Source organism: Podarcis cretensis (assembly GCF_951804945.1).
Source record: "Podarcis cretensis genome assembly, chromosome: 1".
Lineage (NCBI taxonomy): Eukaryota > Metazoa > Chordata > Lepidosauria > Squamata > Lacertidae > Podarcis > Podarcis cretensis.
Genome location: NC_137170.1, coordinates 36,810,738 through 36,826,832, shown reverse-complemented (window position 1 = coordinate 36,826,832; position 16,095 = coordinate 36,810,738). Strand labels below are relative to the sequence as shown.

At 43.0% G+C, this 16,095-nt stretch overlaps 1 protein-coding gene across 4 annotated transcripts in view; it reads left to right on the top strand.

Annotated features, from left to right (window-relative positions):
- The window catches only part of NUBPL (NUBP iron-sulfur cluster assembly factor, mitochondrial), a 60,296-nt gene that overhangs the window by 15,728 nt on the left and 28,473 nt on the right, over positions 1 to 16,095 (top strand). For 2 of the 4 annotated variants that reach the window (XM_079955235.1, XM_079955236.1), the window contains exons 4-6: positions 3,211 to 3,301; positions 11,224 to 11,263; positions 11,371 to 11,461. The exons of 1 other annotated variant lie outside the window; for it this stretch is intronic. In XM_079955235.1, the coding sequence (XP_079811361.1) occupies positions 3,211 to 3,301; positions 11,224 to 11,263; positions 11,371 to 11,461 (222 nt within the window). Of the gene's footprint in view, positions 1 to 3,210; positions 3,302 to 11,223; positions 11,264 to 11,370; positions 11,462 to 16,095 lie in introns of those variants that run through there. One more of the 4 variants, XM_079955238.1, reaches the window with a different exon arrangement.

The following is a 16,095-nucleotide window of genomic DNA, read 5'->3' as shown; positions in this document are numbered from 1 at the left end:
ACAGTTAACCTACAATGTTTAAAAGTGGTTTAAAAATAACTTGCAATCACAGAAGTAAGGTTGGTTCCAAGAGTTCTCAGGTGTCAAAAGCCGGGGGCAAAGAAGTGTTGCAGTAGCTGCTGAATGGCATGGACTGTTGTGCCATTTTAGATGACTTTTAGAAGACACCTGAAGGCAGCCCTGTTTAGGGAAGTTTTTAATGTTTCATGTTTTATTGTGTTTTTAATAATCTGTTGGGAGCCGCCCAGAGAGGCTGGGGACACCTGGCCAGATGGGCGGGGTATAAGTAATAACTTATTATTATATTTATTTATTGTGCAAAGGTTGCTCAGGTGGAAGGGCAGCAACCCTGCAAATTGGACAGAGTCAGCCTCCCTCAGCCTGCCCCATTCAGCACCATTCCCTGACCATTGGTGGGGAATTGTGTAGGGCGTTGTGTAGGCCATGGTGGGAAGAAAACCCATCTTCCTCCAGCCATGTTATAGCAGCTTATGTTGGGATCCAACTCATTCTGGAGTCCAGAACTGGGTTTAGTTTTTCTCAGGATCTCAACCATCTCCAGTGCCAAGTCTAAATGCCATTCTGGTTAAATGCTGCCAGAAATAATTAGTGATTTCGGTTCATCTTCTCTTAAACATCCAAGGAAAATCATTCACAGGTTTCCAAAATTTTCTCCATTGCTGAGCAATTCTTTTACAGCTCGAAAACATTTCTAATGTTTTAAACTAAACCTTCAATTTCTTGCCTTCTGTCCAGCCGTATGTAGTAGTTGAGAGCAATTATGCTCTATCATCCTGGTGGCTATCTCTCTTAAAAAACATTGCAGAAGTGTGAAGTTGGAAGGGCAGACCTTAACAGAATAGCCCACATTCACTGGGAAGTAGTGCTGCAAATAGAGGTCTTGAACTGCTAACGTGTGCTGTCCCTGCAGGGTAAGGAAATAACTTGCTAAGACAAACCTAAAGCTAGTAAACCGTGCCAAACGCTACAGAGAAGATAATGCCTTGTCTATTCTGGTCTGCAAATTCTTTTGTAGCCTGGATACAGAACTGGCTACATTTGAGCATGAAAGCAATATCTGTTTTCTTATGTGTTGTTTGTATTTATCAGCTGCCTATTATTCTAGTCCCTTTAGGCAACACACAGCAAAAATCAATACAATAAAATACTGGATCAGATAAAACAAAATCGGCGTATAAAATATCTCTCTCTCTCTCTCTCTCTCTCTCTCTCTCACACACACACACACACACACACACCAAAAATGCTGCCAAAGTAGAGACTAAAAAATTAGTAATATTGATATTAAATTTGTATAAAGATGTTTAAAAGGCTTTGGGGTAAACGGAGAAGTTTTCACCTGCTGCTGAAAAATGTCACTATAAGCACCAAGTGGATCTCTCTGGGGATAATGTTCACAACCAGAGGGCCACCCCTGAAAAGACCCTCTGTGTTTGGCATCCTCAATATTACAGATGAAGAAGGCACTACAAAGTATCTTGATAAAGATGAGTTTGTAGTCACCATATTTCACCTAAAAGGGTTAGTTGAAATGCGGCTACTATATTGTAGCATCAGGAAGCTGGTGGTTTGAATTCCATAGCACATTTTGATACTGTTGAATAGGGCATAGTTATGATACATAGTTGAATAGGGCTCTCCCACACCATGCTAGTATGTCATCTGTGACAAATGACATAAGAACAACTTTCCTCCTCCTTCTCTTCTACTATCATGTGTGTATGTGTGAATGTGTACGTACCACCGTACAACGTGTAATATTCCTTCATGCAGTTCTTAAGCTAGACTCTAGTCTAGAAAACTTTATGCCACAAAGCTTATTGATGCTATGGACTTACTTGCTACGTAGGAACATAAGAAGCTCTCTCAAGGACTGTCTCTCCCATATGAACTGATCCAGACTCTGTAATCATCATCTGAGGCCCTTCTTTGTGCGCCTCCTCGGCAAGAGGTCAAAGGGCAGCAACACTAAAACAGGCCTTTTTTGTTGTGGCCCCGCTTGTGTGATGCTTTCCCCAGGGAGACTCACCAGGTGCCTTCGTTACATATTTTAGGCACCAGGCAAAAACATTCTTCTTCTCGTAGGCCTTTGGCTAATTAGACAACCTATGGCCTTTTAAAGTGGGACGCAGGTGGCGCTCTTAAACTACAGAGCCTAGGACTTGCCGATCAGAAGGTCGGCGGTTCGAATCCCCACGATGGGGTGAGCTCCTGTTGCTCAGTCCCTGCTCCTGCCAACCTAGCAGTTCGAAAGCACATCAAAGTGCAGGTAGATAAATAGGTACCGCTCCGGCTGGAAGGTAAACGGCGTTTCCATGCGCTGCTCTGGTTCGCCAGAAGCAGCTTAGTCATGCTCGCCACATGAGCTGTAAGCCGGCTCCCTCGGCCAGTAAAGCGAGATGAGCGCCGCAGCCCCAGAGTCATTCGCTACTGGACCTAACGGTTAGGGGTCCCTTTACCTTTACCTATGGCCTTTTAAATTGTGTGTGGGGTGGTGGTATTGTTTTTGTTTGTTACTATGTTATATATTTTTGGTTTGTATATTGTAAACTGCCCTGTGATCCTCGGATGAAGGGCGTATAGAAATCTAATAAATGAATAAACATACTGCATCAGCTCTTTTGGTCCACCTGGCTTAGTATTGTCTACAGTGCTTCACAGCAACTCTCCAGGGTTACAGACAGAGGTCTCTCCTAGCCTTACCTGGAGATAACAGGGATTGAACCTGTGTCTTTCTGCTTGCAAGGCATAAGCTCTATCACTGAGCCATGACCCTTCTCCAGCAGACTAATATGGCAGCTACCCTGCGAAAGAAGTAATAATCCATCCTTCTCTGAATCTTTTTATTAATATCTTCCATTTATGCCGAGAGACCCCTCTTAGTTTTTATTTTACTCAAACTTAAGTCTCAACATAATCTTGTATCCGTGACACTAGTCCAGCTTTAGTTACACCTGGTAACCGTTGGATCCAGGTGGGAGTGTGCTTCCACTTCCTGTACTTCCATTTAAGCACATCTTCTGGCCGTGCATGTATCTCCCTTGCTGAGTAGGGTAATTGAGTGCAGTTCTTTCTAGATTTAAAGCGCCACTACTTAATAAGTTACAAAAGTTAAATTAGAGCTGAAATTAAAGTTGCACGTAACTTTTTCCATTAAGAATGATGTGACTGTGTGTTTTCCTTCCACAGACAAAAGCAGTTGGTTTGCTTGATGCAGATGTGTATGGGCCTTCCATCCCAAAGATGATGAATTTGAAAGGAAGTCCAGAAGTGACACCAAGTAAGTTTTGATGGATCTTACTCTTTCTCCCCTTCCCTCCCCAATGTTACGAGGAAATCTTGAGAGGCAGTGATTATTTTTGGTGGCGAGAGTAGGGAAAGATGCTCCTTCCTATCTTGCCAAATGACCATAGATAACAATGCCATGGTAACATTAATAGACTTGCATTGCATAAGGAGCCGCCTTTGACCACTGTTTGAAAACTGTTGTTCGAAATCCAGTTTTTAGGGTGTTGCCTTGGGCTGGTTAATGAGAACATTCATAGTAGCACTGACAGAGATTCTCAGACTTCTGGTCTACTTCTGAGCACAATTGAAAGTGATGCTGCTTACTTCTTAAAGCCCTATATGACTTAGGACTTAGGGATGTGTTCCCATATCAGCTTGCTCACAAGTTGAGATAATCTTTGGACCCTTGCCTTCAGGTGTCCCCATCATCCAAGGTAGGACGTGTCATAACTAAATAGCAGCCATTCTCAGTGATAACATTTGGAGTTCTCTTCCTGAGAGGCTCAACAGGCATCCATGTTAACGTTTTGGTGCCAAACAAATGTGAGTCTTAATCCTTCCAGACTTCTTTTAATGCATTTATAGCGGTACCTTGGTTTTTGAACATCTCCATTGATGAACATTTCGGTTTTTGAATGCCGCAAACCCAGACGTAAATGCTTCGGTTTTCAAACACACCTCGAAAGTCAAACATGCCATGCAGCTTCCGCTGAGTGCAAGATCCTGAGGCCTAGCTGTAGGCTATTGAGTTTTCGGTTTTTGAATGTTTCAGAACTCAAACGGTCTTCTGGAACAGATTGCGTTCAAAAACCGAGCTACCACTGTATTTGAAAGCATCCTGGTTTCTTTTAAAAAAACAACACCATATTTTAACTGTGTTTGTAAATTGCCCTGGAATTTAGCTTTGCTGAAGGTTGATATGTAAATCTTTAAAACAAATGGAACTACGTAATAGGGATGCAGTTTCCTCAGTGTGGGCGACACAACTGGAATGGAGTAAAGTTGTATGCACTAAAAAAAAAAGCGGAAATGCTATAGTTCTGGTGTAGCTCCTTGGCAAGCATTCTAGGGTAGTGCTACAATAGTGTGGCGATGGGGAAATGTGAACGCCGTGCAGCTTCCAGTGTGAGCCTGGCCTGCCACTTGATTGCCTGATCATACAGAAGTCCAGTTCATGTTATCTTTTGGCGGGGTGGTGGTGGGAAAGATCGCACCATCTGGGCCTCTGCATTGTTGGTCAGTGTCTTTAAAAGGGAACTACCTGCATACATGTATTCCCACCCCCTTAACTGAAACCCTGATTGTGCGGGGCTCTGTTATGGGAGGAGCCTATGGGCGTACAACTGATTCCATCCACTTCACAGGCATTGCCTCCCAAACTTGTGAGGGTGGGGGCCTCAAAGGGCCCTGCTTTTCTGTGTGTTAACAGTCATATGATTAGAGCACCCAAATAGGGCTTATTTGTGTGGAAATGAAGAGAGGCTTGTGCTGCTTTTCCAGTGTACAGTTGCAGTGCTGCCGCCTCCCCCCTTCCCCGGCAACCTGGAGTAATGAATTGTGGTATAGTTGTCAGAATAAAAATCCTATAACTGAAACAAATTATGTGTGCTGTACAAATATTCAGTAGCTTGGACAGTAGGGCATGCATGTGGCTAGAGTTAGGCACTGCTTTTGGAACCAGGTAACGCAATAGTTGAGGGGGACGCGGGTGGCGCTGTGGGTAAAACCTCAGTGCCTAGGGCTTGCCGATAGCATGGTCGGCGGTTCGAATCCCCGCGGCGGGGTGAGCTCCCGTCTTTCGGTCCCAGCTCCTGCCCACCTAGCAGTTCGAAAGCACCCCTAAGTGCAAGTAGATAAATAGGTACCGCTTTATAGCGGGAAGGTAAACGGCGTTTCCGTGTGCTGCGCTGGTGCTGGCTCGCGAGAGCAGCTTCATCACGCTGGCCACGTGACCCGGAAGTGTGTCTGGACAGCGCTGGCCCCCGGCCTCTTAAGTGAGATGAGCGCACAACCCTAGAGTCGGAAACGACTGGCCTGTACGGGCAGCGGTACCTTTACCTTTTTAACGCAATAGTTGAGCCTTGGAACGCAAACCAGATCTGTAAAGACTAATTGTGAAATGATCTGTGTCACATCCTACCTGGTTTCCTAACCATACGTATTGATGTGGAAGATCCTATGGTTAGGGCACCATAATAGAGACCATTACAAGTGTTTAATGGCTGAGAAAAATTATCTGTGCTTAGTGTTACAATAATGTCTCAAACCTTTGTGGGATAAGAGATTCTTACATTAGTGACGTATATTGTTTCATCTTCATGTGAAGATTTGTTATCCAAAGTCCTGGGAATGTCGTGGCATAGGAATAGGAGTAGGAAGAACGCCAAGTAATTGGTTTTTGGAGCTAATCCACACCTTCTGAATCTCCTTACCTGTTAACATTGGATGTGTTACGGCTGGTTTTATCTGTGTAGAACACAAAATCTTGGAAGATTAGGGCCCTCAGTAGTTTAGTTTTGAGCTCCCTTCCCCCTCAAGGGAGCCCCCCCCTTAGGCCACAAATTTTCATTAATGTATTATTAAATGTTTTGCTGTGCCCTAAATGCCAGGCTTACTTAGCTGCCAGATGATTCCTTCCCCTTCAGAAAGGGGTGAGTGGAGTGTCTACTGACAGAGAGTTTTTGGGTCCATACTATGTACTTTTGCTTGAAGGGAGCGGTGGTTGGGAGGGAGCCTACATATTCCTTGGGCGATACTGCTAAAATGTACCCAATATTGTGGTAGTATGAAACTAGCAGAAATAAGCAGTTGAGCCGGAAGGACTCTAGGGAGGAATAGACGGTCCAACTTTCATATTTTGTACCTAGCAATGAAAGAGAGATTTCCTCTGAGACTACCCCTGTTTGCTTTCTAGTAGCAGCACCGTCCTAGTTCAACTATTCCAATTTCTTTTTAAAAAACTTTTCGAAGAATCTTCAGGAGAGATTAAGTATTTAGTCTTGGAGTTGCAAGAAAAGTAGCTGGTCTAAACAGCAGCAGTTTGTTTAATTTGCAGACAGAAAGTAGTAAATACTGTCAATGGAGCTGTCCCCAGCTTGGACCAGTACGTACTGAATTGCTTTCTGAAGTGAAAAAGCTGTACTGTCTGATTTTAAAACACTCATTTGGAAGCACCATGATGGTAATTCAGATATGGTTGGTAGCTGTATTTTACTTTAGTGTAAAAACACATAATCTGCAATGCATGTAACATGTTGCATAATAGGACAGAAGGAAGTTTGTGACACAGAAGCTGGAAATTGTGGCTTTACATGCCAAAGAAATAATAATTTGGGGTTCTGTGAGGCAGAAAAGGGACAATCTGTACACACTCTATCACATTCATGTCACCCCATGTGTTGATGGTTGTCTTTTCTTTGGATTTAGCCTGTGAGATCAAGAAATGCTAGGGAAGTTTGATTCTTCATATCGCCACCAAGGTATCAGGCCACAAAGAGGGCTCTTTTCTTTTACTTTCACTGGAGGGAGCCTCATTATCTTACAAAGATGGATGATTGCCAGCAATATAGGACTGAGGTGCCGGATGATAAATAACTGATCTCGGTGGTAGGGAAATGATTTAGTTCTTAATTCAGTGTTCTATTCTAAAGCACTTGCAGTGGCTATAGCAAGCTAAGTAGAAATTTAAGTGTTGCCCTTTTCAATTTCTGACATTTTCCTTAGGTAAGTTTTGGCATGCTTAACAGAGTAAACAATTTTAAAACAACCACTTCAAGGCCGACCCTGTTTAATTTTTTTTTAAAAATGTGTACTACAGTTTAGAAGTTCAGTTATGTTCCTCCCTAGGTTGCTAGGTTGTCTTTTGTGAGGTGGGGAGATTTCTGAGTGAAACATAAAGCATATCTAGAGAACTGCAGCCTTGTTGCACCTTAAAGGCTAACAAATTTATTATGGTGTAAGGTTTCATGGACTAGCATCTACGTCATTTGATGCATGTATTTCCTGAATGCTGATGCCATAGTACATTTCTTAGCCTTCAAGACATCACAAGATTCTTTACTGTTTTTGCTGCAACAAACAGAAATGTCTGTGCCTTTAACGTATTTGTTGTATAGATGAGTAAATTTTAGCAGCAATATGGGATATTAAAGGCACTCAGAGCTTTATAATAGACCTTGTTGCTGAGCATTCTGTACTGTACACGTTGTTCATAACAATGAAAAATAGGTAACAAGTGTTATTTTGTGTGTTCTTCTCAGTCTTTTAATAACTGGCCTTGGCAACACAGCTAGACTAAAGCACTAATATTTCCAAAAGCATGGGGAGGTGTGTATGATACATGCATTTTTGTGATGGCCTGGGATTCGGACTCGGAGGCTGAACCTGAGGAATCTCAGCCTGCACAGGAGTCCCCGCCTCCAGAACCAGCTGAGCCGGGGTTGGGGCTTGAGCCTGAAGGGTCCTCACCTGTGCTGGATCCTCAAGTGCTGGCACCAGCTGAGTCTGCTCTGGCTCCTGAGATGATGGAGGACCCATTGCCTGCAGGTGCTCCACTCTCAGCCCCGTCAGGAGAAACTGAGGTTGCCTCTGGGTCCAGTAACCCTCCAGCCTCTCCTGAGCTGCAGAGGCTCAGGGCAGAGAGGCGGAGGGAACTATGTTCCCACAGGAGGAGGGCTCGCCTCAAGGCCAGGAGAGGCGAGTCACCTGTGGACCGGGGCCACCCTATGCCTCGGGGCAGATAAAAGCCAGCCAGCCCCAGTCCCAGGTTGTGGGAGCAACATTGTTGGTAGCCTATTCCTGCCTGCACCCTGTTCTGCTCTTCTGCCAGAGTTCCTGACCTCACCTGACTCCCTGCCTTGAACCCAGCTTCAGCTTTGACAGACAGCCTCCATACCGCACCCTTGACCTCGGACTGGACTCTGACCTCGACGCACAGTTAACCCTCGGGACCAGCCCAATTTTAATGTGATGGAGGCAATGTGGAACACTTCCTTCTAGGTGTATTACTGGTGATGCACATCTTGAATTGGGCCTTATGTCATTGGGAAGAAGAAAAATCTTAATTAAATCAGAAATGTGAAAGAATAGTTAGAGCAACTGTTTTAATGCTTTTGCTATCATTAGATTATAAGGCAAGGGGGAGAAAAATAAGCAAGAAAGCCTCCCAGTTGGTTGATTATACTAACTTTTTTTTTGCTTTAGGCACAATTTAAGCAGAGATTGGATGGCCATCTGTCATGGATGCTTTAGCTGAGATTCCAGCATTGCAGGGAGTTGGACAAGATGATTCTAAGATTCTACTCCATACTCCTAATGTGGCAGTTTTGGTATTTCGTTGCTGCTGACTCAGGACAGGCCCCTAGAAAATAGGGACTGTTTCAAGTAAACAGGGATAGATAGTTGGACCATGTATTTGCTGCTATTAAATATGCACAAGGACACATAAATGGAAATCCTAATTGTTTGGGAAAGGGCTAGTGATGGACAGAGGACCTTCTTCCTTTCAGTAGAAATTTTATTTGATTAATCACATTGTTCACAGATGGCCTTCAGATCTCCTGAATTCACATCCTGTATAGTCTGTGCAGCTGCCAGGTAATAAGAGTTCAAAGTTTATGCTGCAATACTCCCCCTGAATAGCATTGTGGCAAGTGATACCATTTGTCGTGGTAGTCTTTTGTGCTCTTCCTGATGAGACATCGTGAAAAAGTGAGGAGGTGGATAATAATGATGATTTTGAGTGGTGAAAGATTTCAGCTCTACAAAAAGGTGGTGTTCATGATGCAACAGATTCCCAAGCTTCTGAGTAAGCTCATGCTGCAGTCTTATTTTTAAGTAGATGTGGAGGAGTAACTGCTCAATAACTATGCACTGAAATATAATTTTGGAGAAGGGAAATTAATAGTTGTAATCATGAACTATTGTCAACGGCACCAGCCACTTTAAAATGCACCTTTTAAGTCCTACACTTGTTGCAACATTTTACGCCTGTGGTTTGTTTTAAATTCTAAGGCTGCAATCCATGCTGGTACCTCAACTAGAGCCAGGGCTTTTTCAGTTGTGGCTCCGATCTGGTGGAACGCTCTGTCACAAGAGACTAGGGCCCTGCGGGATTTGACATCTTTCCGCAGGGCCTGCAAGACAGAGCTGTTCCACCAGGCCTTTGGTCAGGGCACAGCCTGACTCCGTCCTTTGGCAATCTTCACAGAAGTCTACCCAATGGTTGCCATCAATTTGATTTGAATTAATTTTATAATGGATGATTTTAGAATGTTGTACTATTTTATTGTTGTTAGCCGCCCTGAGCCCGGCTTTGGCTGGGGAGGGCAGGATATAAATAAAATTTATTTATTTATTTATTTATTTATTTATTTATTTATTTTTACCGCATCACTGGAATGCCAAATCTCTTTTAGTTGTGTTTGGTGTTGAAGTTCCCACTGCTGAAACGGCAAGCCTTTTTTTAAAAAAATCTGAAAAGTGGCTTGTCTCTGCGGTGGTGGGAACCTCTATGGAAGTAAATTGAAATAAAGTCCTAGCTGTATGTCACAGTTTCCTCCTTCTGTACATATCCTGTCTGTTTGGTTTCCAGATTCCGTCCCCCTCCCCCAAGCATGAAACCCAAGAAAACATGATGTAGAATTGTCAAGCCACACAAACCATGATGATCTACTGAAACGAAGTACAAAGTTCAAATATAATGTTAAGTCAGGAATCATGTTTTTGCTTCTTCCATGTGCTGGAAGAAGCAAAGCAGCCCCCATTGACACATTAATGGTAAACCATTCACTGCAGCTTACATGGTGGGTGAACTTGGCTTACGTACTTATAGGTTTTAAGTCAAAAATGCAAACAAGTATGTCTTTGCTTTTGCTAAAGACCCATTGATGTTGGTGTATTTAATCAATCTATAACAGTGCAGCCATAGTCTCCTATGGTTTTCGGCTTTCAGCATAGTCAAGCATATAGAGAAAGACGTTTTAAGAGCATCCGTGGGGCTATTCTGAGTGGTGAAGCATGCGTAAGGATTAACTGCAATATTAATAGAAGGCTGTCCATATGATGACTTTTGTTCCAGTTCCACCTGATAAGCATTTTTGAGCAGTCTGGGTACCCTAGCACAGGCTGGTAACAATGAATTTTATTTTATTTTATTTTATTAACTGCTGAATATTGCAAAAAATAATAATATGCAAGTGCAAGGTTTCTTGAGGGAAAGTGTAGCGTCTGAATGAATGCAAGATGTTTTGCTTCTCAGTGACATGTCATATTCTGTTTTTCATCAAGTAAACTCTTGTTACCAAACTTGTACCAAACTTCAGAAAGAAATCTATGAAGTAGAGTTGCAATATAATAATGTCAGAAACCACATTTATGTTGACTTGCTGATGCAGCATTTTCTTGGGACTCTCCTTAAGTAAGCTTTAGCTACCTTTTTAGTTTGACTGGTAGCAGGTCCTCTCTCTGGATAGAATATTCTGGCTTTAGAGTCTGGTTTATTGGACTCGTCTTCACCCATGTTAAGAAGGTGCTTAGCATATCTCTAGGTATCAAGCCTAATGTAGAATTGATATAGCTTATTTTCCCTGAGGGCAGTTAGGGAGAAAGATGTAATATCTTGGAAAACAGTCCAATAACAACAACATATCACAGTTACAGAATCCAGAAATTACCATGGTTATAGTGTATATGTGAGATCTTACTAGGTTAAAGCAACAAACTGAATCATGCTAACCTTGGTTATATGTTAATGTCTTGACTGACCCTCTGCTTTGCAGTGAAATAAAACTTTGAGAGGGTGCATATTGCTCTTATAGATGCCTCTAGTTTCTACACATTTTCACAGTCATAATGAACAGAACTTACAATAACAATTTCTAAAAATGTATTTTTAAAACACATTTTCCATTCTAGAAAACTTAATGAGGCCTCTTGTGAACTATGGAATTGCATGGTAAGCAATCTGTAGGTTCAAATCCATTTTACATATTTTTCTTTCTCTATTTTGCTCCTTGTAACATGTCTGAAAGTTGAAAAATTTTTTTTGCATTTCTCTTGTAGTATGTCCATAGGTTTCTTGGTAGAAGAGACTGCACCAATTGTCTGGAGAGGCCCCATGGTAATGTCAGCCATTGAGAAGCTGTTGAGACAGGTAAGGAGTTATATAAACATGTTGCTTTTTGAAGAACTTGATTCCCCCCCCCCCCGCCTTTCATTGATAAACCAAGGAAAGATGATAAAGTTATTCAAGCCAGTGCTGATCACTGTATATGAAAGCATTTTAAAAGAAGGCGGAAATACTGAGAACCAGATGGAACCAGATCCTCCCTCTCCTCCCCTCTCACACTGTTCTGAGGATTCTCCCAACCCTTCAGAGCTGATTTGGGGGATGTACAGGGGGAGTGAGTCTCATTGCGTGAGTGGGAATCCTTGTACTCCCTTCTGCTAGGGCGCTGGGTTAGCTGAATCCATCCGATTGCTCTCCATTAGTGGAGAAGGACCATAAATTGGTGTCTGAGCTTTGCACGCAGAAGATCCCATCATCTCCAGGTAGGGCTGGGGAAGACCCCTGCTTCAAACTCTGGAGAACAGTTGCCAGTCAGTGTAGACAACACAAGGTCAATGTACCATTGTCTGACTTGCTATTAGGTAGCCTTCTGCATTTAGCAACTTTCTAGTCAAATAAATAGTGGATCATACTGTTTGATAAGCAGCTGAAATTTGCTTTCGTGGACAATATCTATATTAGATCTTTGAAGCCAAGGCTAGATGATATGGCCGACATAGGGCTTCTGCTGAAAGAAATCGCTCCTTGTCTCATTCCTCTTTTCTGTTAGTAACTTCTAATGGCAACAATGCATGGTGGGACATAATTGGACAATTCAAGCAAGCAGTAGCCTATGAAGTGGAACTGAGGCAGAACAAAAACACTCAACGTGTGATGGTACCCATTAAGCCATTATTAGATGTTATGGAGGTGATGAAGGGCTTCTGTTTCCTTTCTGCTGTAATAGCTACTTCCAGCCTTAATTTCTGCCAACCACCTTAAAATAAGATTTTACTCCAACCATTGCTGTTCTTAGTGCAGCACCAGTATTGTCTGTTAACATAAAGATAAGCATAACCACGTAGCACAACTGGATAAGGCATCTGCTAGTACTGGGAGATTATTACGTGTTTGGAAACACTATTTCTTTTTGGGTAGTGTGGTTTTTAACATATCACAATTGCCTGTAGTGGTGTCTCCCCCCCTTCAAACATGCCATATTCTTATTCGGTCACTACCCAAAACATAATATACCACAGTTCTGACATCAGTACCTGCTTTACTAACAAGCAAGGCTGAGGGAGACCAAGGATGATTTGTGGGGGTGGGGTTGCAGTAACTGCAATATTGCTTCAGTCAATGGAATTCCCAAATGAGAAGCAGATGGCAGTTTCTTTCTCGTGGGTGTTGATAATGGTGTATACTGAGTTGGTTGTTACCTAGCAACTAAAGATGCAGTTGTAATCTAGCAGATCCAGAAGTAAAAAAGAAATGGTAGTGCCTTGACACGGGGCCCGTTAATGATTTTCCCTGACAATGGAATTTCACTTGTAGCTGCAAGAAGGCTTTAAGAAGGACTTTCCTCCAATCAAAGCATTTTTCTTTTGTGTATAAACTATCTGCTCCTTAATCCTGCATCAGGACAAATGGAGTTTCCTTTCAGGAAAACAAAATGCTTACAGATACCAGCAAAGACAAGTAGAATCTGTTGAAGAGGAAGGTTTTATAACTATGCAACTGTATACATATAATTGCAGTGTGTTTTCATGAGTGTGTGTTTAAATCTTACTCCTGCTTGTGGCAGTAGGTTATTACTCATAGTTTACCAGATTTAATTCTGTGACCAGGACATTTACATTGTAGAGATTCAGGCATCACATGCAGTAATTAAATAAAATATTTTATTGTTCCAAAGCTGGGTTTGATTGGATTTTCTATGACTCTTATATCCACATTTTATTACTGGTCATCGCAGGTTAAACTACTGTTCAGAAGTTGTTTTTAAGTTTAGAGCTTTACAAAAAAGGGGGGGAGGTTTAATTATTTTGTGCTTTAATAGCCTGGTTGTAACTTTCGTTTTACAGCAGAATTGAAAGTAATAGTTCGTTCTGCTCCTCCTTTTCTGGTCACATAAATTGCCTTCTTAATCTTGGTTTATGATAGAATACATTGAGTTTAAGGGGCTCCCAGACATTGAGGCAGGGTTATAAAATATTAAATAAAGATCTCAAGAAAATTAAGTCAGTCAGATCTAATATTCCTAATGCATTTTATTGCAGCCAGTAGAAGAGATCCATGGACTTGCATATAAAACTAGGCAATATTGTGAAATGGCCTTTATCATCAGTTTTAGAATATGAAGTTTCTTTCATAAGGGTGCGACACAGAAAACTATGAGGGATATCATGGTATTTTTTCCCCTATAGAAGTTTAGCAGAATTAGGTTCCGTAGATACTCCCAAGGCAGGTGCAAATACAACTGTCTGATAACATTAAAACTATTCTGTTTATATTCTTTATGGATTCTAAGAGAGCATGGAACTTTTAGCTACTCAGGAAAAGAGACTGCTGCACTGAGACTTCATTATGCTTCTGGAAGAGGTATTCTGGGACATGACAGTTGAATGATGATTCCCAATTCTGTAGTCAAGCCCACTGAAATAGATGATATCCTTTCCATTAGTGGTTGGTGCAGACATAATGATGTGTATCCCTTAGCCCTGCTGCAAATATCTGTAATGTAGTATAGCATTACCTGGGGGAAGATGTGAGCTCTCACATACTTCCTCTCCTCCTTGGAAACATTCCCCTTTCAGCCTTAATCATAGTTAACATCTGTGCTCTTAAAACAGTTAATTCTAGCCAAGGTTCGCTCCATTCAAGACTCACTTTCCAAAAACTACTTAAGCCTCTATATTCTTGTATATGCTGTCCCTCTGTAGAGGCATTTTCATGCTCAAATACCATAATTATTATTCTTTAAATAGGCTGTAGTGAGGCAATTATTGTAAATACAAATTACAATATACGTTATGGGAAATAACCAGCAATTCAGTAAGTTTTAATGGTCGCTACAAAGCCATCACATTTTTAAGAGATCAGTTGGAAATGTCAACAACCTCTTACATTGTTAGCCTTGAGATATTCCAGCAGAGTGACTTCAGAGTGAATGCATTTCATCCTCAGATCCATCACTCGGTATAAAGAATAACGTTTTTGGTAACAATAGTTAATAACTGCAGTTAATGGCGCCACTGAAGAACCTGGTTATTTTGTTTGAGTGTGCAGGCACCTGTTTTTGTTGGGTTTATGCTTCGAAACAGATAAGTATTATTTAACAGTTGTGTGAGTAGAAGATGGCTCGCACAGCAGACATTTGTCTTCTTCTCTTCCCCTTCCACAGTGACTGCACTCTTTGAAAAACCTCTTTAGACAATGGAGCCGGGGCAGGGAGACTTCCAGTCAGTTTGGGCTAAAGAAAGCTGCAGTAGAGGGTGAGGATGTGGGAATGTTAAGGATAGTAGGAAGGGATATATTTAATAAGTATGTCCTTCCTTCACTCATGCTAGTATGTGATGTAGCAGAGTAGATTCCCCTCAATATAGCTGGAAGCTAGTTTGCAGATTCGTTTGAATCTCTTAGTTAAGTTTATTTCCTGGTGCCCCCTTTGATGCCTCTTAAAAGAATAAAGACACGAGAATCTTTCTGAGTAAAGCAACAAAAAGTTTACCTTATTTTTTGCCCTACAGGACGCACTTATTTCCCCTCCAAAAATGAAGGGGAAATGTGTGTGCGTCCTATGGGGCGAATGCAGGCTTTCGCTGAAGCCTGGAGAGCGAGAGGGGTCGGTGAGTACTGACCCCTCTCGCTCTCCAGCCTTCAGGAAGCTATCCACAAGCCTTGCGAGCCCGGGGGGAGTTCCCGTGGGCTCGCAAGGCTTGCGGGCAGCAGCCTGCAGCCCGAAGCACGGGGCACCCTCCGGAGGATGCCCTGTGCTTCGCGCAGGTGTCCGCAAGCCTTGCGAGCCCGGGGGGAGTTCCCCCAGGCTCGCAAGGCTTGTGGGCAACAGCCTGTTCTGGGGGCTGAGGTCGAGGGAAGCTCGGGCTTCCCCCGCCCCCAGCCCCGCAAGCAGGCTCCGGGAGCGATGGCGAGGTTGCGCAACCTCGCCATCGCTCCCGGACACATTCTGGGGACGGGGGAAGCTCGGGCTTCCCCCACCCCCCGCCCCGCAAGCAAGCTCCGGGAGCGATGGCGAGGTTGTGCAACCTTGCCATCGCTCCCGGACCCGTTCTTGGGGCTGGGGACGGGGGAAGCTTGGGCTTCCCCCGCCCCCAGCCCCGCAAGCTCCCAGAGCGATGCCGAAGCTGGCCTCTGGGACCCGTTCTGGGGGCTGGGGTCGGGGGAAACCCAGCCCCTTTATTCCCCCCCCAAATCTAGGTGCGTCCTATGGGCCGGTGTGTCCTATAGGGCAAAAAATACGGTACTCACATTTCAGTTCACTATTTGATCCCTGAAAGGCAGGCTTTACTTAATAGTTATATAAGAAACTGAGTTCATCTCTTATATTGAGACTGAACTCATGTGCTGCTGGCTGACAGCAAAATTACACCAATAGAACAAAATGGCTGCAGGAGAGCAGGAGAACAGCAAGCAAGAGAACAAGTGAAGCAAGAGATCAAGACAAACTAGACAAAACTGCAAGAATCAAGACTGAGGAAATGGCTGCATGGCTCGGCTCT